Source organism: Petaurus breviceps, unplaced genomic scaffold, assembly GCF_028583685.1.
Source record: "Petaurus breviceps papuanus isolate PSGF00001 unplaced genomic scaffold, PetGlider_PUasm1.0 173, whole genome shotgun sequence".
Classification (NCBI taxonomy): domain Eukaryota; kingdom Metazoa; phylum Chordata; class Mammalia; order Diprotodontia; family Petauridae; genus Petaurus; species Petaurus breviceps.
Genome location: NW_027185759.1, coordinates 29,427,722 through 29,452,257, shown reverse-complemented (window position 1 = coordinate 29,452,257; position 24,536 = coordinate 29,427,722). Strand labels below are relative to the sequence as shown.

The 24,536-nt window shown below is 40.4% G+C and overlaps 1 protein-coding gene across 1 annotated transcript in view; it reads right to left on the bottom strand.

The window, feature by feature from the left end:
* LOC138157760 (EGF-like and EMI domain-containing protein 1) overlaps positions 1 to 24,536 on the bottom strand; it is a 697,376-nt gene that overhangs the window by 48,378 nt on the left and 624,462 nt on the right. The window contains exon 17 of the mRNA XM_069083541.1: positions 17,781 to 17,909. Within this exon, the coding sequence (XP_068939642.1) occupies positions 17,781 to 17,909 (129 nt within the window). The remainder of the gene's footprint in view (positions 1 to 17,780; positions 17,910 to 24,536) is intronic.

Here is a 24,536-nt window from a genome sequence, read left to right as displayed (position 1 = left end):
GGCTTTGAAAAACCCAGATGTTGATTTGGTATGGATGTAATGGTTGGACAGTTTGGAAACCTGTCTACTTGATCTGTTTCTCTGTCTTGATAATTCTGTCTGTATGCTCTGAAGTTCGGGGTGCTAACCTTTTCCCCCTGAACTAGGTAAATGATATATGTTTGAGGATTAAAGTAAGCTTGTTAACCCATTTTGAGTTGCTTTCCTTTATCAAAGCAGATCCAAGGACCTGTGTTGGCAGCCATCCTGGGGATGCTGGGATACTTGCTGCTACAATGATAAACCCAAAGATTCAAGCTTTTGGTATAAGAACTCATTTAACACAAATGGCTGGGAAAACTGGAAAGTAGTTGGGCAGAAACTAGGCGTAGACCAATGTCTCATGCTATATATCAAGATATGATCAAAATGGATAAATAATTTAGACATTAAGGCTGATATCATAAGTAAATTTAGAGAGCATGAAAAATGTACCTCTCAGATCTATGCATAAGGGAAGAACTTGTGACCAAACAGAAGTTAGAGAGGATCATGGGAAGTAAAATGAACAATTCTTATTTCATGAAATTAAAAAGTTTTTGCACAAACAAAACTAATTCAGCCAAAATTAGAAAGAAAACAGGAAACTGGGGGAAATTGTTATAGCAATTTCTCTAATAAAATCCTCATTTCTTAAATATATAGGGAAACGAGTCAAAAAAGAAGAGCTATTTTTCAGTTGATAAATGATTAAAAGATATGAACAAGCAGTTTTCAGAAGAAAAAAAAATCAATTCTTTCAATATGAAAAATGGCACAATAACACTTGAGCACTAACCACTGGGATAACCAATGTTTTAGGAAAGACACTAACTGAAGCTGGTCATTATTATTGGGGAGAACACAGCATGAGTCAATCAAATCAATAAGATTCTACCACCTCTCATGGGTATCCGTAGATCTCAGAGGAACTGACACCTGGGGACTCAACCTGCCAGTATAAGAGGGAAGTGGGAAAAGAGTCTTGGAGCTCCTATGGGTTATATTAGCAAGCATTTCCTTACATTGATCTTAAAGTCTTTTTTTTGTTTTTTGCAACTGCCACCCATTGTTTTAAGTCCTGCCTTCTGTGACCAAGGAGATATATCAGTCATTTTTTTTCTTTTTTTCCTATGCTCTCATTAGTTCCCAAGGATTCACACATATGGCTATGTAGATGATATCATCTCTCCTTGGCATGAGTCTGTATCTCTGGCTGCCCACAGGACATTTCCATGTATGCCATCTCAAGCTCAATATGTTGAAAACAGAATTGATTATTGTTGTTGTTTTTTAATCTCTAAACCCACCCCTTGTTCTAACTTTCCTATGATGCCAAGGGCATCATTATTCTTTAAATCATCTAGAATTCCAACCTAGGAACGCTTCTTCCACTTTTTGTTCTCTCCATTCAGGATTCAATCAGTTGAAAAATAGTCTTTATTCTACTTCCATGACATTTCTTTCATCTGTTGTCTTTCCTACACTCAAATTGCAACCAGGCAGTGCAGTGGATTAAGTGTTGGTCTTGAAGTGGGAAAGACCCAGCCTTAAACAACTACTGGCTGTGTGACCTTGGACAAGTCCCTTAACCTTTGTCTGACTCAACTTTCTTCATCTGTTAAATGGTGCTAACAACAGCATTTAGGATTGTGGCGGGGCTAAAATGAGATAATATTGGTGAAGTGCTATATAAATGTCATTTATTTTTGCAGTTGTTACTTTAGGCGTTCATCATCTGTCATCAGGACTATTGCAATAGGTGTCTATCTGGTTTCTTACCTTTCCACTCTATCTTCCATACACTTGACAAATTAATATTCCTTTTCTTTTGCTTTTTGGAGGGCAATTGGGGTAAGTGACTTGTCCAAGGCTACATGGCTAGATTTTTGTTTTAAGTGTCCGAGGTAGGATTTGAACTCAGGTCCTCCTGACTCCAGGGCCAGTGCTCTATTCACTGTGCCACCTAGCTGTCCCTGACAAATTAATATTCTTTTTTTTTAAGCAATTGGGGTTAAGTAACTTGCTCAAGGTTACACGGCCAGTTATTTCTGGGTGTGGTGCTGAGTATCCGAGCCCGGATTTGATCCAGGTCATCCCGACACTGGAGCTGGTGCTCTTACTCGCTGAGCCACCTGGCCGCCCCTAACACAGATTAATATTCTTGAAGAATAGATCTGACTGTGTCATTTCCCTGATCAAGAAGATTTGGTTGTTCCTTTCTCACTCTAAGAAAAAATACAAAATCCTCTATTTCATGAGTAAAACACTTCACAATCTGATCCAGAACTATCTTTCCATGAGGATGAAAAGAAAATCACTCCCTCTCCCACATTCTATGTTCTGGACCAACAGGTCTAGTTGGTGTTCACTATAAACAACATACTATCTATAGCATCTGCCCCTGTGTCTTGGCACTAGCTGCCTCCCATTTCTGGAATGATATTTCTTGTCATCTTCACCTCAGGGAAGCCCTATCTCCTGACATTCAACTGAAGTACTGACTCCTTCAAATTACCTTGAATATCATTTTAGCAAAGTTGTTAGTAAAGCCATACTTTCTGTTTCTGTGATTGCAGAGAATGGATGCAGAATAGTCCCAGCTTTGGCTGAAGTCATGGTCTTAATTGCCAGGTGAGTGAGGTAGAAAAACATACAAACAAAAAATGTTTCACCTGAGGCTTTGAGCAGCTTTGGAAACTAAAGGCTGTATTTAGCCCAAATCCCTTCCAGTAAACCGTATGGTTCTTCTGTGTGATGCTACCATGTGTGGAAGAAGTCATATGGATATTATACTTGGCCTTGGATCAGCAAATGCACCCACAGAATCCTGTTCTTGGAAGAGATGCATTGTGTTGGTGATGGAAAGCAGTTCTGTTGAAAGCAAATTTACGTTCAGAATGCCATTATAATAATCGATTAAGCCATTTCCCATATTTAGGGATGTGGCCTTAGGGGCAGGGACTTCTGTGGGAATGGTTATTTACAGAACAGGGACCATTAAAATCTCTTATTTGCAAGGCAGTATAATTCTACATCCCAGGGAGATATTGCTACTTAACAGAAAGTGATGTCGGGGAGGGGGAAATGGAGGTAACGGCCCTAACAGTAATGATAACAATAAACATTTGAAACCCTTTGATTTTTTTAAGGTCACACTTTGTTTGAAAGTTATAATGGCACCCAGGTGAAAAAAGCTTTCCTGCAAAAGACTAAGAATAGGAGGGAATGAAATGGTGACACATTCAGTCCACGCAATCTAGCTTTTCTTTATGTCCCAGAGTGTTAAAGTATCACTGGAAATGTAATAAGGAATTCACCTTTGGAAATGCTCTGACACATTGGGTTTCAATTCTATTTGATTTAACTAGCATTTATTAAGTGCCCACTATGCAGGCGATCCAGGGAGACAAGGACCTTCTTAGTGTCTAGGGAAAGTGAGCAGAACTGCCTAGGACAGATGGACTCCATTGTGTGTGACTTAATGAGAAGAACTCTCGATTTGGAGGTCTAAGAACTACATTTCAGTGGTGAAAGTCATTTATCTGTATGCCCTTGAGCAAGTGATTTCATCTTTCTGGTCCTCAGTTTCCTTGTCTATGAAAGGAGGACTTGGGGATCCTGAAAGTTCCCTCTGGTAATTACCTCCAAACTAACCTAGTTGATCTTGTTTGTATATAACACATTGTGTCCTGTTTCCCCAGTAGAATGTGAGCTCCTTAAGAGCAAGGATTCGTTATTTTGCCTTTCTTTGTATTTCTAGTGCTTCATTAAGCATTTTTAAAAATTATTTGTTAGTGCTGAGCATTTAGTAGGTGCCTAATAAATGCTTACTGACTTGACTTGTTGACTTTAAAATCCCCTCTGTCTTTAAAATTCACACATTGATTAAACAAGCATTTATTAAACTCTAGGCACCAGGCATACAAAATTAACAAAAAAGAACCAGTCACCTGATAAGCATTTATTAAATGCCTACTATGTGCTAGACATTGTCTTCAAGGACTTTATATCCTAGGAACCTGAGATCATATAAAACAGTTCCTCAAAATGGACATTTTTACTCTACTAGATGAATTTTTATTTGACTTTGAGCATGATTTATACCATTTGGACTCTGTTTCCTGAATCAATCAAGAGGCACAGGAACATTTCCCTAAAAGTCAATCACAAATACCACCCCCAAAGCAGCTTTGAGTCCTTAGGATTTAAAGATAGAAGGGATCTTCAGGTAATTGACTCCAACACTTGCTGTCCCCCTGCCCCCAGCTCCCAGCCCTACTACCATTTTTTTAAACAGATGAAGAAGCTGATGCCAAGAAAACATAAGTAACTCATTTGTTTGAGTTCACAGAAGAGTAACAGAAGGTAAGTTCCTTGAGGGTAGAGTCTATTTCTTTCTTAATATTTGAATTCCCAATACCTAACACATAGTCGGTAAGTCATACATATATGCTGAGTTCAACTTCATGTTTGCTGACTCCAGGTGGAACAGTCTCACCATTGCATCACACATCCATGTTTACTTTTTCTGATTCTTTGAAACCAAGCAAATAAAATTGCTGCCCAGCTGAGCCGGAATCACATCAGAGTTGAATAAAATTCAATGTGGAAGTTAAGCCTGTCCAATCTGATGATTTCCTTATTTTTTTCCAACAGTATTTGGCTCAGAGTCAGAAACGCCAGGATCAATCATTTCTAACACATTCAATTAAAACAATTGCTTGGGAATTTCCATTTCTTGCCTCTATATCTTTTCACAAATTCTCCCCTTTATCTAGGATGCACTTCCTCTTTACTCCTACCTCATCTAATCCCTTTCCCAGGGCAGGAAACCTAGAGCAGCTCTGACCCATGATATCGAGAAAAGTGAAATGGGAGAGTGGGACTGAGAGGTGAGTGGGAGATGAGAGGGTGAAGGAAATGGACAGAGGGCATTTTTTTTGTTTACATATTTTGCTTTTTATCCCAATAGAATATAACTCCTTGAGGGCAGGAAACATTTTTATTTTGTCAAGTCATGTCAAAAAGAATTTTTAAGGGCCTCCTCTGTGCCTGGCATTGTGGTAAATGCTGGGGATATAAATAAATGAACACATCTATTGAAGAAGGCATTAATAAAAATAATAAAGAAATAAAGCAAACACAAATAAATAAAGTCCCTTCCTTCCCTCAAGGAGCTCACAATCTCATGTTAGACAACATACAAACAACTAAAGATGAACAAACAGAGCACAATCTCAGGGGAAAGCAGTAGCATTGAGGGGAGATTGGGAGAGGGGAGATTCTAGCTGAGACTTGATGCAAGCAAGCAAGAGTCAGAGAAGAGGAGGAGCGACTTCCACCCATGGGGAGATGTAGTGAAAATGGCCAGAACTGGAGATGGAACATCTTGTGTGAAGAACAGCCAGAAGGCCAGTGTAAACAGATCAGAGTACATGAAGGGGAGAAAGGTGTAGGAAGAAGGGAAAGGCAGGAGGAGACGAGGCTGTAAAGGGCTTTTACAAAGGCAACATTTTGTCTTTGCATTCCCAGAGCTTAGGTGCAGGCCAGTACCTGACTGCACTTCAGTGTGCTGTGCCATTGCCTATAACCTGGAATGGACCCAGGAGACCACATCACAGGTGGCACACATACTTGCTGTACTATCTGCTTTAACATCGATGGATTATAATTTCTTAAGTTCCCTGTCAATAAGAGCCATGGAGTATTTTTCCTCTTGAATCCATAACCTGACCTTTAGACATGATTATAGCTTTTTCATCTTGATCATAGAAGCCTCAAGTGCATCATAAATAGCATCTTACTTAATGAATAACATGATATAACATGATACTGTTCCCAAAATTCTTGGACTCAGCATGGAATGCAACTGACGCTTCAGAACCATCTGAAGAAGATAATGAGCCAAGCACATGCAAGGGCCACCTTGACAAAGACATTCAGAGCCCAGCCTGGGCAGCTAGCTGAATTCATGGGTGAATTGTGGCCAAGCTTCTGGAAAATTTTTCCAGTTGGTCATACAGCCCTATTTCTCTTGGCTACAGGAAAGCAGATCTGGCCACAGAGACCATCGGGGTGGGCAATGATGAATTAGCAAAATGTCAACAGTGAGACATTTCTCCTTTATTGCAATAAAATATTGTCAAAGTGTAAAGTTTAAATTCTCCCTTGATTGATGTAATTATATCTCAATATATGGTCTATCCCTCATAAAGAGCCCTAGACACTTTATAAAAAATATAGAACTGGTTGGTTCAAGGTCTGGATGAACGTCACAATCTAGAAGGCACGCCTAGTACAACTCCCTCCTTTGATAGTTAAGGAAACGAAGGTACAGAGAAGGGAATTGTCCAGGATAAAAGCCCACGTGATAAAGAGCAGAGCCTTGACTTCTATTCTAATGTTTATTCTACTGTTCCACATTCAAGGAATTCAAAGCAAGTTCTGCATTTTTGAAAAGAGGAGTTATGCTTCGTTCGGGTAAGACACTCAAAGTCATGGCTGCTGTCACCGACCACAGTTGTGCTCTCTGCCCTTTGGGGCCATTTTACTGGATGCCCTGATATTACTCTTCCTATCAGACTATTATTTCATGTCAGTTCACTATGCAAAAATGTTTGATGGCTTTCAATGGTTCCCTAATGGATATTGGATAAAGTCTAACTACATGTTCTGGTATTCAAGGCCATCTGTAATTAGATCCTACATGACCTTTCTCATCTTCATCTTCCATCATCCCCTGCAAGAAAGAACCTTCTATTCCAATCAAATTGAACTTCCTATTGCATTCTGAATCCACCATTTTCTAGCTTATCTCTTGCCATTTGAGTTGGGTCTCCTCTTCTTCTATTCGGAATGCCCTCCTTCCCTCCTCTCCCTTCCTGCTTTTTCCTGTTCATATCACAGTCATCCCCTGAGACTCATCACCTCTTCCATGGCATCATCCTAAAGCACTTCAGGACTCAGTGATATCTCCTTCCTCTGAACTCAGCATTTATAATCTATGCTCCTCATCTGGCAGTGAATCACATCCTTCCTTGTCATCTCTCTTGCCCTGTTGTCTTATATTGTGATTTAACCTTTTATTATTGATTTCACTTTCCATAGATATATCTCATCTTCTCAGATAGAGTAGGGATGAGGTTTTATGTTTATTGATATTCCAATATACATCCTGGGGCTACACGCTACCTTGCAAAAATAGACACTCAGTCAATAGGGACTGGCAGACAGATGTAACCCTATAAAATCTCACCTTCTATCAAGTGACAGAATTTTGGCAGGTTTAGCAACTACTGGATCCAAAAGCTGAAATTTCTTGTTCCAGGTGAATTACTTGGATTCACAAACTCAAAATCAGCAATACAACATTAGGGACTGAGTAAACTGAAAGCTGGTATGAGTCAACAGGGTCATAGGACAGCCTATAAATCCAGTGTAGTCCTGGGTTACATTGAGAGCCAGGGTACTGAGGAAGGAATAAAGAATTGTCTTCTTAGACTCTGCCTTGATCTCATTAGATCTTGACTATGGAGGTTCTTAATCTGGGGTCTGTGATCTTTTTTTAAAAATTGATAACTACTTCAAGGTGACTGGCTTCCTTTGTAATGCCATGCAATTTGTTTATGCATTTAAAAACATTTTTGGAATTAAGGATCAACCAGACTTCCAAAGGGGTCCAGGACACAAAATTCCCTCTTTTACTCCCATGATCAATGTAACTGAACCTCAGAATATGGTCTGTGGCTCATAAAGAGCTCTGAAAACTTTTTGGACAACATCTAACTGGTTGGTTCAAGATCTGGATAATGGGGGTAGAGCCAAGATGGCAGAGTTGAAACAGGACCTCTGAGAGGCTCCCTCTCCCACCTCCTCCAATTCATGTAAAAAATAACTCTAAACAAATTTTGAAGATACAGAACCCACCAAATGACAAAGAGAAGCTAACTTCCTACTGAAGACAGTCCGGCATACCAGAAGGAAGGAGCCAGCACAGCACTCTGGGAGCTGGGCCCAGCCCCATGAGAGCCAGAGGTTTTAGCCTCAGGGTGGCCACAACCAGCCCCCATCTGGAGGAACTTCGGATCACCAGCAGCTGTGAAGGTTTACAAAATTATCAACCCATAGATGCTCAGGACAAAGTGCAAGGTCAGTGCAGTGTGGACTTTGGGAACCAGGAATTTGGGAGTGCAGTCAGGCTTTTACCCCTTGGAGGGAGAAGCAGCTGAGACACCACGGCTGTGCAGGTGCCACCATTGCTGCTTCATTGCTGGCCTGAAGATTGTAGGGGGACCAAACAACCAGTCTGAGGGGTAATCACTCTTGCTTTAACCTACTTGGATCTGAATTGTTGTCTTGGGGGGAGGTCTTTGTGTGTGTATGACCAGTTTGCCAGAGCATGTGGAGGCTTCAGAGAGGGCACCCCACTAATAACTCCAGCAGTGTGAAAACCCCAGCGATTAGGACAAAGCTCCCCTCTCTGGTAGCAGAGTTCTACTGTGGCAAAAGGCTCAAAAGTCAAGTAATTGAGTGGCAACATGAGCAAGCAAAGGAACAAAGCAAATATAGCAATCCGACATTAGACTCCTATTTTCTGGACAAAAAGGATCAAAGCATGGAACAGGAGGAAGACATCAAAGTCAGAATTCCTGCACCAGAAGCTTCCAAGAAAAGAATAAGCTGCTTACAGGCCATAGAGTAGCTTAAGAAGGATTTAAAAAATCAAATAAGAGAAGTAGAGGAAAAATTGGGAATAGAAATGAGAATGATGCAAGAAAATTATGAAATGAGAGTCAACAAACTGACTGAAGAAAATAACATCTTAAAAAATCGTCTAACACAAATGGCAAAAGAGGCTCAAAAAGGCAATGAGGAGAAGAATGCCTTAAAAATCCAAATTTGCCAGATGGAAAAAGAATCTCAAATGCTCACTGAAGAAAATAACTCCTTCAGAATTATATTGGAGCAAATGGAAGCTAGTGACTTTATGAGAAATCAAGATACTATTAAACACATTCAAGCAAATGAAATGATAGAGGGCAATGTGAAATATCTCATTGGAAGAACCACTGACCTGGAAAATAGATACAGGAGATATAATTTAAAAATTATTGGACTACATGAAAGCCATAATCAAAAAAAGAACCTAGAAATGATCCTTCAAGAAATTCTCAAGGACAATTGCCTTGATGTTTTAGAACCAGAGTGCAAAATAGAGGTTGAAAGAATCCACCCATCACCTCCTGAAAAAGATCTCAAAAAGAAAACTCCTAGGAATATTATAGCTAGTTTCTAGAGTTCCCAGATCAAGGAGAAAATATTAATAGCAGCCAGGAAGAAAAAATTTGAATATTGTGGAAACACAGTCAGGAGAACACTGAATCTGGCAGCTTCTACACTGAGGGACCGAAGGGCTTGGAATATGATATCCGGAGGTCAAAGGAGCTGGGATTAAAACCAAGAATCACCTACCCAGCAAAACTGAGTATCAGGTTTCAGGGGAAAATATGGTCATTCAATGGAATAGAAGACTTTCAAGCATTCTTGATGAAAAAACCAGAGTTGAATAGAAAATTTGACATTTGGATACAAGAAGCAAGAGAAGCATGAGAAGGTAAACAGGGAAAAGAAATCATAAGGAACTTATCAAAGTTGAACTATTATATTCCTACATGGAAAAATGATAATTGTAACTTATGAAACTTTTCTCAGTATGAGAATAGTTGAAGGGAATAGAAATGTGTATATATATATGTATATATACACACACATATATATGTATTTTATTTAATATATATATTTATACATACATATATATGTCTATACAGGAGGGTATATGGGCATATGAATACATATGTGAGTGTGTATATATGTGTACAGGTATACATAGACAGAGGGCACAGGACCAATTTAATCAGAAGGGATGATAAAAGGTGAAATGAAGAGGTGAGAGAGGAATATAATGAGAGGAGATGGGGACAGATAGAATGGGGTAAGTTATCTCATATAGAAGAGGCAAGGGAAAACTGTTACAATGGAGGGGAAGAACAGGAAGGCAAAAGGTAATGAGTTAACCTTATTTACACTGAATTTGGCTTAGGAAGGGTATGACATATGCACTAAATAGGGTATCTCACCTTACAGGAGAGTAGGGGGGAAGGGAATAAGAGGGGGGATGATGGAAGGGAGGGCAGCCTGGGAGGGAGGGAAGTTGCAAGCACTCACTTTTGAAAAGGGACAGGATCAAAGTAGAGAAAAGAACAAGTGGGGTTGGATAGGATGGAGGGAAATATAGTCAGTCTTTCACAATATATCACTATGGAAGTATTTTGGATAGCTACACATGTACAACCTATATTGAATTGCTTATCTTCCCAGTAAGTGTGGGTGACAAGGGAGGAAGGGAAAGAATCTGGAATTCAAAGTTTTAAAATCAAATGTTTAAACACACACACACATACACACACACACACACACACACACACACACATATATATATATATATATATATATATATATATATATAATTATTTTACATGTAACTGGGAAATAAGATACATTGACACTGGGGCATAGAGATCCATCATGCCCTACTGGAAAGTCACAGGGGGATGGGGGAAGATATGGGGTAGAGCAGATTGGGGGAGGGGATATTCAGTAGGATCACTGTTTTGGGGTGGTGGGTAAAGGAAAAATGGGGAGAAAATTTGTAACTCAAGATCTTGTGAAAATGAATGATGTAAACTAAAAAATAAAAGAGAGAGAGAGAAAAAAATAAGATCTGGATGAAAAGTCCTAAGATCACAAGCCAGAAGGGATGCCTAGTCCAATTCTCTCTTTTGACAGATAAGGAAATGGAAGTACAGAGAAGGGAATTTTCATGGCTAAAAGCACACAAATTATAAATAGCAGAACCATATAAGACCTTGTGATCTAGAGTGTTGTATTTAGTTCTGTGAACCATGTTTTAGGAAGCACATCAATTACCTCAAAAATGTCCAGATGAAGACAATCAGAATGGTGAAGTGAGTTCATATCCTATGGGTGTAGGGTTGTCTAATTGGGGATACTTAGCTTGCAAATGGGAAGGTGGGTTTGGGCATTGGGAGGACAGGTTGGTTTCTTCTAAATATTTAAAATGATATTCAATCAAAGAGGTGTTAGATACATTCTGCTTTGCTGAAGAAGGCAGAACTACAAGTGAAGTGTTGAAATTGCAAAGAGTTATATTTAGTATTGGTATCAAGGAAAAATAAAACACATTATTTCATCAGTTAGAGCCATGCCAAAGTAAGATGGGCTGCCTTGGGACTTTGTGGACCCTGAAGGACTTCAAAGAAAGGCTGGCCTACCATTTAGGTATTTGTACACTTTTAGAAGCTTAATGGAGCCTTCCCCATCTCTGAAATTATGTGATTCTGTGGATCCTGAAATGAGGTTTAGAGCCAGCACACGTAAATAGAGAAAGGGAGAGAGTGTTTGTGTATGCCTGTATGCATACACACCACAAATACACATACATAGAGGACTGATTAAAAACAAGTGCCATCACAGTCACAGATGTTGAGTCTAAAGAGGTCTTAGGCATTGTGTAGTCTGATCTTTTTTATGTTTTCTTTGGGGGAAATAAAGCTCAGAAAGCTATGATGACTATTAAAGATGGGAGAGGAAACCATATCTGAAGAGGAGAGTAAGTTTTCTCAGCTGGAAAAGAGAATCATAGGATCACAGGGTTAATGGTTTTCTAGGATTATAGAGAACCTATAAACGAAAGAAAGCCACAGAATTGTACATATAGAACTGGAGATGACTCTAGAGGCCATGTAGTAAAAACAGATGAGGAAACTGAGGCAAGAACACATTAAATGACTTCCCCAGGACAACACAGTTAGTAGGCGTCCGAACTAGGATCATAAGTCAGGTCTTTCTCACTCCAACTCTGGCATTCTATTCACTAGACAAGCTCACTGACCTACACACATAGATTACGTGGACCATACAGAAAATAGGATGTGTGTAAGAAGGGGTATTTGAGAAGGGTTTGCACATGGCTGAACTGGTATTCAATTTAATAAATCTTTATTTATCACTCCTTGGTCCAAGGTATTTCATTAGCTGTTGGGTAGGAATGAAAAGATGAATAAGAAATGTTTTCCTCCTTCCTAGAGGTTACAGTCCTGTAGGGGAGATAAGACATGTAAGGGTGAGGTCGATTAATTTACTCACCCCATCTCGTTTAAAGTAAGTGATAAGATGCCTTGGTATCTTAACCACGGAAAAACAATAAATCAATCTCAATTACAGACTTAAGTTTCAAACAGCCATAGGATTTAGCCTAAGTGCAGAAAACAAAGCCAAAAACTTGAGACTGGAGTGACATTGCCCAGGAAGAAAGCTGGGTAGGGTAAAGAAAATTGGTCACATTATATGAGTGATCTATAAACTATCAGGTAGATTGAGAAATAAGTCACTCAAAAGATTTAAGCAAATGTAATATTCCAGTAAAACAAACAAAATCAAATGAAACCAGCCCACCTCTGGAGAAAGAACAACATGGTTGTGGGTGGGATGGGAAGGAGGAAAAGCCTTGACTTTGTCCTTAGCTTAGATCTCCTTATTTCTACACTCTGCCCCCAGCCTGCCTTTGGCTGGAGGAATACCTTTCACTTCTCAAAATGTCCAGAAGATGGCAGATTTCTAGCCTTCTCATTAGTGTCCTAAGGACACCACTGGATTAGCTGATGGCAAAGAAAAAAAGAACAGACTAGACACCAATTTCCAATTCCACAAGAAGTTCATCAAGGAAACTACACCATGCCTAAGATAAACTTCTTCAGCACTCCCTAGATGGGAGGGAAAAATATTACAACAACCAAGAACTGTGAGTTGACCCTTTGCCACTTAACACTCTTTAAAACTGAGCTTACTTTCCTCTAGATTCTGTATGTATTTGTGGCAAAGTATATCACAGACTTTTTGGGAGATGTTTGTTATTAATTGTTTTCACTAGAGCACCTTAGTAAATAATTTGTGCTAAAACCTACTTAAGCTTGGTTGAATAAATCGATTCTCAATTGATAATCTGGAAGAGAATTGCACTGGTGGGGGCTCAAAAGTATGGCATAAGAGACACATCCTCAATTCCTGAGGGGTTACCCCAAGAACTTTGAAGATGAGACAGCCTTATTTCAAGACCTACGATTCATTTGGGAGAGTGCAAATTGAGATCAGGTTCCCCACAGTTTATATAAGTTACAGAGATAGGGACAAACAAATACCATTCAAGGTAGAATGCAAAAGAAAGGAATATGAGCGATATGATGTGCTATGAGAACTGGGTGAAGAGAGAAATCACCTCTGGCTTCATGGAGGAGAAGGTCTATGGCTTAGGCTTGGTTGGAATACTGCTCAGGACCACAGATCATAGATTGAGATCTGGAGACCTTGCAATCCAAACGCATTATTGTACAGAAGAGGAATTGAGTCCCAGGGAGGTTAAGTGACTTGCCCAGTGTCACAAAGGCAGCATAGGTGGAATTGAGAGCTGGGTCTTTTAACTTGTTCTGACTCCTTTCTGAAGGGAGAGGAGTACCTTCAGTGAGACACTAAATATGAAACAACCCAGATCTAGACAAGGAGAACTAGAGATATGATGAGAACGATAGACTTAGAAGATGATATATATGAAAATGTATCAGTCCTTGGGTGAAAGTTTAGTTGGGATCCAAAAGAATACAGTTCTGAGCAGTAATACTCTTCTCAAGGAATGTGATGAAGTCTGACCGTTGAAGGTGTCATTTCAGGGACCTCGGGGCAATTAGGTGTGTAGTAGATAGAGTGTCAGGCCTGGGGTTAGGAAGATCTGAGTTCAAATCCACTCTCAGGCACTTAGTAGGTGGTGTGATCACGGGCAAATCATTAACACTGTTTGACTCAGTTGCCTCATCTATAAAATGATCTAGAGAAGGAAATGGCAAACCACTCCAGTATTTTTGCCAAGAAAGCCCCAAATAGGGTTACAGAAAGTTGGATACAGCTTAACAACAACAGAAATGAGGTGTTTTGTTTTGTTTTGGCATGGCTGTTAATTACTTCTAGCCACAAAGTGATCTAATGGCAAGGAGAAAATCTAGGACAGAAGAAAAAAAAACTGGTCAAGCCAGTTGTCTTTCTTAATGGAGCAGGTTCTTCTGTGTTTGGGGAGAAAACGTAGTTGTTTTAATTCATCACCAAATTGTGAGACCTGCTGTTGCTTTGAGATCAGATGAGGCACTATTTGTAAATTTAGCTTAGTGCCTTGAACTTAGTGCCTGAATGCTTGTTTCTTGAACTATCATGTAAACTTAGGCTTATTTATATTGAGATGTTATTTAATCTCTCTTCAAGCATCTCTCATGGATCACCTGGTCTTTCCTGGTCTCATTATTAATCCTCTCTCCCTATGGACATCACTTTATATGTACCTTTAAGGTGCTTTATATTCACTTAACTGTGTAAGTTATATGGCCAGTAGAAAATCAGCCCTTTCAAGGCAGTGGATACTTTTGCTTTTGTTTACATATTGTTTGACACATAGTAAGCACTTAGCAAATCTTTTGCCTAGAAGCAGCCAGGTAGAATCCAGGAGTCCAGTTCAAAATCCAGCTCCAGACATTAATAGCTGTGTGATCCTGGAAAAGTCATTTAAGCTCTCTGTATGACTCAGTTTCCTCATCTGGAAACGGGGATGATAATAGCACTAGGGTTGTTGTGAGGATAAAATTAAATGATATTTATAAAGCGCTTTACAAGCTTTGCAACACTATATAAATATGAATTGAACCAACTTCTGAATTTTCTCATCTTTAAATGAAAATAATATTGCTTTGTTATTTACCTCACAGTATTATCGTGAAAAATGTGTTTTGTGAACCTTAAACAGCTATAAAACATGAGCTCTACCTTATCATTGTCATAATCACTATCACCACTAATAGCATCATCTTCATGATCATCATCATCATCACTCTCACCAGTCTTTATCATCATCACGATTTTACCACCATCAACATATTTATCATCTCATCACTGTCATCTTCATCATCACCATCATCATCTTCATCATCACTATCACCATCTTCATAACCATCATCATCATTACCTTCATCATCATCTTCATCACAATCATTATCATCATCTTCATCACCATCATCTTCATCATCTTCATCATGTTCATTATCATCATCTTCATCACCATCATCATCATCTTTATCATCATCTTCATCACCATCACCTTCATCATCATCTTTAACACCATCACCACCATCTTCATCATCATTCCCATCTTATTACAGAATTGCCATCAAAATCACTACCACCATCTTTGTCATCACCACAATCGTCATCATCATCATTAGATTTTCATCATTACCACCACCTCTTGATTGTCATCATCATTACTCTCTACTATCATCTTTATCTTCATCCCAACCACCATCATCACCATTTTCTTTTGCTCCTGATTATCCTACATCACATTTTTTATCAGAATTCTCACTATCCTACTATCCACATATCAACATTATCACCTTGATCATGACATCATTATCACTAATCTTAACATCACATAAAAAACAGCGCAATCTTTTAATTGACTAGTAAAATAAGTCAAAGGAATTTGAAGTAAACTAACTTCTTTAATATTTTGACATAGACCGCATTAACGCACACAAACTATTTTGAGCACTAGCCAAAAGTTTCAAACGGGTTTGCACATGTTGCTGCAACTGAATTTACAAATTGTGTTGGCAGTGAAAACAGGGAGTGGAGTAGGTGATGCCATTATGACATTCAATATATTTTCATGAAGAATGGAGTCACTCAAGTAGGAAGACTAAAGTCGAGTGAATCAAAGCAGTTAATCAGTCAAATCAGTTAAAAACCTACACTATAAAACGTCTTGTTTCTGCAGCCACAACACGTACAGTGAGGTGACAGGTGTGTGACCGGGATGCCAACATCTTTTTTCCAGGTGTTGGTACCTTAGACTGAGAATCATAGGATCAGAATTGGAAGAGATCCCAGAGGTCACCTGAATAAGAATCTCTCCTAAAACTTTCCTGACAAGTTATTATTTGGCCACTTCCTGAAAAAATTAATTTAGAGCTTCCTTCTAAGACAGCCTATTATACTTTAGGATTATTCTGTTAGGAAGGTGTGATTTCTCTCTCCACCCCACCCCCAGTCAATCTGAAATATTTTTTTCCAGCTTCCATTGTTCTTAGTTCTTCTCTCTTGGGCCAGGAGGAACAAGTTGAATGCCTTTTTTTGTGATAGCCCTTCACATACTTGAAGAAAGCTCTCATGTCCCCCTTAATTCTTCTCTGGGCTAGCCCTACTTAATTCTTTCAACCAATATTCACATCACATAATCTCAAGGATATTTACCACATGAGGCGCCCTCTTCTGGACATTTTTAAGCTCAACAAGACCCTAAAATGTGAAAACTTGAACTAATACTAAAAATGTTGTCTGATTAGGTGAGAGTATCACAGGGTTATGACCTCGCTAGACTCAGACCTTGTATCATAATGAATCTTATAAAGCATTAATTATTAATTACAATTATATTATAATTGTAAAATTATATTTTGATTATAAAATTGTAAATTTAAATTATAAAATGATTAATTATAAACATTACACTGGGTTATAAAGATTTAATATATACTAATGAGTTATTTAACTCATATTATTTAACACATACTAAGGAGAAACTATCTAGAGAATGCTGAAAATTTGCCATTTTCTTTTTCTTTTTTTTTTGGACGGGGGAAGGTAAGACAATTGGGGTTAGGTGACTTGCCCAAGGTCACAAGCTAGTAAGTGTCAAGTGTCTGAGGTAAGAACTCAGGCCCTCCTGATTCCAGGGCCAGTGCTCTATTAACTGAGTCACTTAGCTGCCCCTGATTAATTTTCTACCATGCTTCTAAGTGATGAAGATGAAGTTGGCAGGGGGTAGGAATGAGCAAAATCTGGTAAAGATAACTGTAGTTACAATAAAGATAGCGGTGGTGATTTTGGTGGCAGTGTTAATAACGATGATAATGGCGATGATAGGGGTGGTGATGATAAAATCTGCCTAGAAAATGTTTTATAAAAGAAGTCCTATTTATAGAGTAATGAAACATAAGTTTACTGATGTTGAGTTTTTTCAGTTCTGTTGACTGTCTGTGACCCCATGTGGGATTTTCTTGGAAAGACACTGGAGTGGTTTGCCATTTCCTTCTCCAGTTCATTTTATAGATGAGAAAACTGAGGCAAACAGGGTTAAGTGACTTGTCCATGGTCACAGAGCTAGTAAGGCCAGATTTGAACTCAGGTTCTCCTGACTCCAGGGTCAGCACTCTACCATACCACCTAACTGCCCCAAACACAATATAGTAAATACTTATCATATTATGTTTCATTACATACTTGAGGTTGTCTGTCTGTTGTGGGTAGAGCAGAGAAGCTGAAATCAGGAAAATCTGGGCTCATCTCCTGCCCTTGGCACTGGCTATCTGTGTGACCCTGAACAAGACACTGTAGCACCCTGACCCTATCCCAAACAGGGATAAAATCATCTGCATTGCCCACCTCATACGGTTGTGGTGAGGATGGAGTGAAATGATGGCGACTGGTGTTTGCCAACATGAAAGTGCTAGTGTCAGTTATATTTCTTCAACTGTCACTGCCTCTGTGATGAAACATTTTGGCCTTGAAGTGAAGTGAAGCACTACCTTCCTGGCAAGTAGGTCCTGTCCATCCGGATGTGCAGACACACCGCCCAGTCCCAGGATCGCAGCTGGCTCCATTGTGACAGTTACAAACCTGACTGCAACCTTCACCCTCGGAGTTTACCTGGAAACCTAGGAAATGGGCAAGCACAAGGCAGGCAGATGATTAGCTCATGCCAAAGGAGCATGATGGCTAACAATCATAGAGCATTTGAAGGATTACAAAGCATATACAGTGCCACTATCATCCTCATTTGACAAATGAGGAAACTGAGGCTCCAAGGAGGTAAAGTGGCCTTCCCCAGCATGTAGGACTATTAAGTGTCTGAGGCAGGGTTTAGATACGGGTCTCCCTGAGTACAAATTGAGCACTCTGGAGAGGTAGATAGCTGGTACAGTGGACAGAAATCCGGACTTGGATTTAGTAAGACCCAAATTTAAATTCTGTGTGACCCTGTAAGACACTTAACCTCTCTGTGACTCGGTTTCCTCCTCTGTAAAATGGAGGTAATAACAGCACCTGCTTCCCAGTGTTGTAATGATGAAATGGAAGGGCACGTGTCAACACTGCAAACCGCAAAACGTTAGATATCATTAGAATATAATCATTATTATTCTTATCCACTATGTCATGTGACCTCAAACTAAAACGTAAGAAACAACTCCTCTAACTGGGGACTTTCATATGAGTGCTACTAGTAGTCAATGCGAATGCCCTCTTTTGCACAGGCTCAGATCCACCCTCCCGTGTTCCAGAATTCTTTTTGCATGGGTCTTCATCAAAGTCACATAGGGGATAGATCAGCAGTGTCCCTCCTGTTCCCCTGAATGTCTTTGTATTAAACTAATGGTCCAGCAGAGCCAGCAGCCTGACAGGCTGATTATTTATTTGCAATCTGGTAAGAGAACTGACAGGTCCATTGTTTTAATTGTCCATTTTTCATGGGTTGAGGCATGATCTCACCCAGATCTTTGTTTCTTGGTCAAAGAATAAACACATCAGAGCCAGTATCCCAGAGCAGCTGGATCTTGCTTGGAGCCTGGGTCTTCTCTCAGGCTGCAACTGCTTCTGAACCAGAGACTTTGGGGAATTTTTTTGGGTTATCTCAGTACAGCATCTCCTTCCTCTCTTTCAGAAAGACCTATGATGTCAACTTGCTGGTCTGATTGTTCCTGGAAACAATGTAACCAGCAGCAGGAGTCTGAGGAAAGAAAACATCTTAATGGCCCCAGGACTCCCAAGGGGATCCCAGGAGAAAGGCCTTGTCCCAGGCTCATTTAGAATCATGGCATGCTATATTTGGAAGGAAACTTTGAGACCATCCTGGCCAAACCCATTTGTGGGGACACTGAGGCCCAGATATAGGACTACCCAATGACATAGTATTAGGAAGAATCCTTAAACCAACTCGAGCCCCCATTCCACTCTTTTGAGATGGCCCAATTGGCTCATTTTGGAGAGGAAAAACAATGACCAGCAGAAACAGTGACTACATTTTAACATTTTGAGATGCTACCACACGAGGCAGCAGTGTGAACCCGAATCTCTTTACCAAAGCTAAGCAATGATGTGTAACAGGAGATGCCCTTAATTCTGGCAGGGATGTCCCTGTTTGCTAGGAATAAGCCATACTAAGGTATACCTTGAATTATTAGAACCTAGATTAAATTCATAATATCATTGATTTATAGCTAGAAGGGCTTTAGTGGTTGAGTCCAAATCCCTCATTTTATAGGCAGGGAAGGGGAATTCCTTGCCCTCTCCGGATCTCACCTTCCCCACTAGAAAGTGTTTGAGGTGGTTGCCAAGTCAAGCACTCTACCCACTATAGATGCCTGCATCTTGGATATTTGTCTCTTATCCACATAAAATTTTAATCCGGAAAGAGCCCAAAGGTATTCTCACCCAACCCTGTATTCTACATATCAAAGACTTTCATAGTTGGAAACAAAGTTAGTTCGTCAACAAAGATTTATTAGGGCATTGCTATGAGCCAGGCATGGAAAACTGCCGATATGAAGAAGGCAAAGACAGGATTGACACCTTCAAGGAGCTCACATTCTAATTGGGGAAACAGCACGAGAACAGCTATGTCCATATAAAGTCTAAACAGTATAGATAGAAGGTAGTCTAGAAGGGAAGGCACCAGCAATAGGAAAGCGGGGAGTAAGAAACAGAAAAGGTCCCTTTTGGAAGAATAGTCTTGGAAAGAGTCATGGAAGCTAGTAGACAGAGGTGAGAAGAGAGAGTATTCCCAGATTTGTGCAGCAGCTGGCGGAAAAGTACAGTCAGAAAGGAGTTGGCCAACAATAATGCTTAGATGTCATCGAGCACAACTTGCAGGAGTAGAAGAATTCGCTCTACAATCAATATAGCTCCAAATATAGGTCCTTCGGCTTTCAGTAGAGGAAACTCTTTCCCCTAGAGGTGACCATACGTTTTGGCACAACTTTCATGGAGAAGAACGTTTTCCTTTGAACCCAGATTTTCTTCTTTGCAACTTCTACTCTCTGTTCCCAGTTTTGCACTCTGAAGAAGAGTAAGTCCAACTATCTCCCATATGACTGACCTTCAAATACTTCGGAACAGCCATCTTGTCATGTCTTTGCTAAGTCTTCCATTCCTCAAGCTAAGCATTCTCAGCTCCTTCAACCAGTCCCCAAATGGCATGAACACAAAACCCTTTATTGATATGATTGCCTCTCCTCTTTATGCTCCCTTATTTATCAATGTCTTTCCTAAAAAGTGGGACTGGTGATCATTGCTACTCCCTCTTCAATCTTTGATCACTCCCTATCTCCTGGCACTTCCCCTGTTACTTACACATAACCCACATCTTCCCCATCTTCCAAAAACCTTCTCTTGCTCCTAACATCCTCAACACTACTCAGCCTGTATCTCTCTTTCCCTTTTCTGCTAAACTCCTTGAAAAAGTCATCTGTACTTAATGCTTCTAATTCCTCACTGTCTTTTCCCTTCCTACCCTCCTGCCCCCAGTCACTTGAGCTTTCCCCTCCAGGGTTACTTTCTGTCTACTCCTCTCTACAACATATGCACCCATTTCTTTACATGGCTTCTCCTCCATTTATATGTATGCTCCTTGAGGTCAAGGATTGTTTTTGGCTTGAACTTTTGTATTCCCTACAGTTACCACAGTGCCTTGCACCCAGGAAACCCTTAGTAAATGTTTGTTAACTTTTTATTGGTTGAGAACTGAACATTATATTCCACATGTGGCCTGAGCAGAGAAGCTCAGAGGAAACCTCCCTAGATCAAGGCACTATGCCTTTTAAAATAAAGTCCAAGATTTCACTTCCTTTTCTTGGCTATGCATCACAATGTCGACTTATATTGAGTCAACTCACACCGAGATGGACTTTTGAGAGATGAAACTCCTAGGGTGAGGTCATATAAGCAGCAAGTACTAGATCCCAGGCTTCAGGATTCCAGACTCAGTGTTCTTTGACATTCTACCATGCTGCCTCTGAGGTCACAGCATCCTGGGAATAGAGATCTAGAATGGGAAAGGAGTGAGGTGTCTAACTCTGAAGAGAAGCCTGAGGTCTAGAGATGCCAGTGACTTTCCCAATGTCACACAGACTATTGCAGAGGGACATGTCTATCTGACTCTAAAACTGGCACTCTTTCCAGTTCACCCATCTGTCTCTCAGGATCCAACTTGTGCAGCTCTGGGTAGGTCTGGAACTACATCAAGGCAGAACAGCCAGCCAGCCACAAAGCATAATTTTAGGGAATTGAAAGACATCTTGACCAGCCCCCTCTCCCAATTACTCCCTCCACTGATCTACTAATGTTTCACCTTTTCCTCCTACCTGGCATGGAATTCAGAGCATTAGATTTACTAACGGGTTAGACAATAAAGGCAGGGATGTGGTCCAAAGAAGGCCACAACAAACACTTATTTGTAACCTAGGAGCCAGCTTCTATTAAAACAGATTAGTTTATTACATTACCTTCCCTTCACCTTGTGAGACAGAGTGTTGGTAGCAGTTGTGAGACTGAGGAGAGGTGAGAGAAAATTTCTATAGGAACCCAAGGTTTACAGAACACTTTTCCCAACACTACCTTGTACATAGATAGCACAAATACCAATATTGATTTTACAGATGAGGAAATGAAGGCTCAGACAATGCTCACTGACTCTTCTTGGGCCACATAGGCAGTGAGTGTCTGAGCTGTAGGTGACAGCCAGTAAGTACCTGGACTGCTCTGGGCCCTGAATATGCAACAGTGGCCTGTGGATGCTGAAAACAAATCTGGCTTATTGCATGTTTGTTAGGATCAGAGATTTAGAGCTAGAGGGCACAGATGAGGAAATTGAGGCCCAGATTCCAGGGATTGTGAGTATTAGGGACCATAGATGGAGCCAAAGGGAGCTTAAGGGCCATCCATCTGACCAGGGAGGCAACACATAGTGCTTACTACGTGCCTGGCAATGGGCTGTGCTAGGAATACAAAGACAGGCAAAATATTCTCTTACCTCAAGCTGCTCACATTCTAACGGGGGTGACAACATGCCCAGAACTATATACAGTATAAATGGAAAGGTAACAACAGTGTTATACTCTGGTTTTACATATGAGGAAACTGAGGCCCATGCCTGGAGGAGAAGTAACTTGCTCGAGATCAGACCTAATTGAGGCACAAACCCCGTCCTCTGAGTCCAAATCCAGCTTCTGTTTCTCAGTCTCATTCTGTCTTTTCCCTAGGAAAAGTGGCTTTGCTCGTCTGGCTCTCAGTGTTCTCATCTGTTGTATGTGAGATCCATACTAGATGGATTATATGTTCCCTTCCCATCCTAAATACTGGGATCCCCCATGATACTTTGAGTCAAAGTCCTTGTGCAAGCTTCTCAGAGTTGAGTGGGAGAGAACAGAAACAGGGAGTCACCTGAAGGAGATCCCTACTCTCCTCATTATATGAGGGAGGAAAATGAGGAAACTAGAGGTAAGGGTTCAAGCTCAGTTCTTCTGGATTAAAAAAATGGCTCCGAATAGAAAACTCTTCAATAAAAGCATCCTCTGTTGGGACTTTGACGCCTCCAGAATCTGCTCCCCACTTACCATTTATTTCAGTCTCACAACTCTCTCACTCCTACGGACTTTTCAATCCGGTGACATCAGCCTCCTCTCTGTTCTTTGAACAAGACGTCTGTTTCTTGACTCCGGGCATTTCCACTGCTTGGAACTCTCTCTCCCCTCCTTTCTGTCTCCTGGTTCCCCTGACTTTCTTCAAGTCCCATTTAAAAGCCCATCTTCTCTGAGAAGTCTTTCCTGAGCCCAGTCTGTTCCTTCTATTATTTCCAATGTATCCTGTATATAGCTTGTCTATATAAATGACTGGTACATAGTAGACACTGGCTAAATGCTTGTTTCTCTTGCCTTGCCTTTCTTTCCCTTCTCTTCCTATTCCTTCCCCTTCCATTCTCCATTATACCATGAGTTCCTTTAGAGCAAGAATCACTTTATGCCCCTTTTTTGGTATCTCCAGGGCTTTTCACAGTGCCTGGCACATAGGTACTTAAGAAATGCTTGTTAACTTGATTTTACCATTACACCCTAATGAGGCCTGCTAGAGGCAGCAGGGATCACAGTGGATGCTGGGCTGGATTTAGAGTCCAAAGAAGGGAGTATAAATCTTGCCTCAAATACTTAGTAGCTACATGATCTTAAGCAAGCTACTTAAACCTATTTTATCTCATGTAAAAGGAAAGACTGTGGTCTCTAAGTTCTCTTCCAGCCCTCAATCTGTGATGCCTTGAACTTTCCAGGGGATGCCCTTAGATTGTGCATTTGGAGCAAAAGCAGGACCTTGAGCATGAGTTTAGAAGAGCAAATGCTTACAGCGAGGATTTGGAAGCGGGTGGACGCTATTCCTCTCTGTAGCTGATATTTCGTCTGCAAAGAGAAGGTGGCCACTGGACAATACACTTGTCCTGACTGCTTCCTCTCCAGCCTTGCTTTACTTGCTGTTACTCTTTTGACAGCTTGATAATCTATTTAATTTATGTAGCATGCTGAGCATCTATGGTTGTCTCCCTTCCTCCCTCCCTCCTTCCCTCCCTCCCTTCCTCCCTCCCTCCCTCCCTCCCTCCCTTCCTTCCTTCCTTCCTTCCTTCCTTCCTTCCTTCCTTCCTTCCTTCCTTCCTTCCTTCCTTCCTTCCTTCCTTCACACTGGTGATTTAGCCAAGTCTTACTTTGAATGGTCATACTGAACTTTCAAAAGAAGTTGGTTTTTCTAAGCAGTGGGAATGGGTAGTGAGTTGGGAAGATCTTGCATTCCTTGGCTCAACATAACAAATGGAGTCCTGCTTACCCAAACTACACAATGTTTTAATTTGATTCTTTCCTTTCCAATCCCTTCACAACTGGAGACTTGGGGGACAGGGAGTACAGGCAACATGCACACCACAGAATAGGCACAAAATAACCTCTGGAGGGATCAGGAAAAGCTTAGTGTAAGAGATGACTCTAGAGTTTAACTTGAAAGAAGCTAGGAATTTAACTAGGGTTAGGAATTTTGGTCAGTTCTTCTTCTTCTTCTTCTTCTTCTTCCTTCCTTCCTTCCTTCCTTCCTTCCTTCCTTCCTTCCTTCCTTCCTTCCTTCCTTCCTTCCTTCCTTCCTTCCTTCCTTTCCTTCTTTCTTCCTTTCTTCCTTCCTTCCTTTCTTTCTTTCTTTCTTTCTTTCTTTCTTTCTTTCTTTCTTTCTTTCTTTCTTTCTTTCTTTCTTTCTTTCTT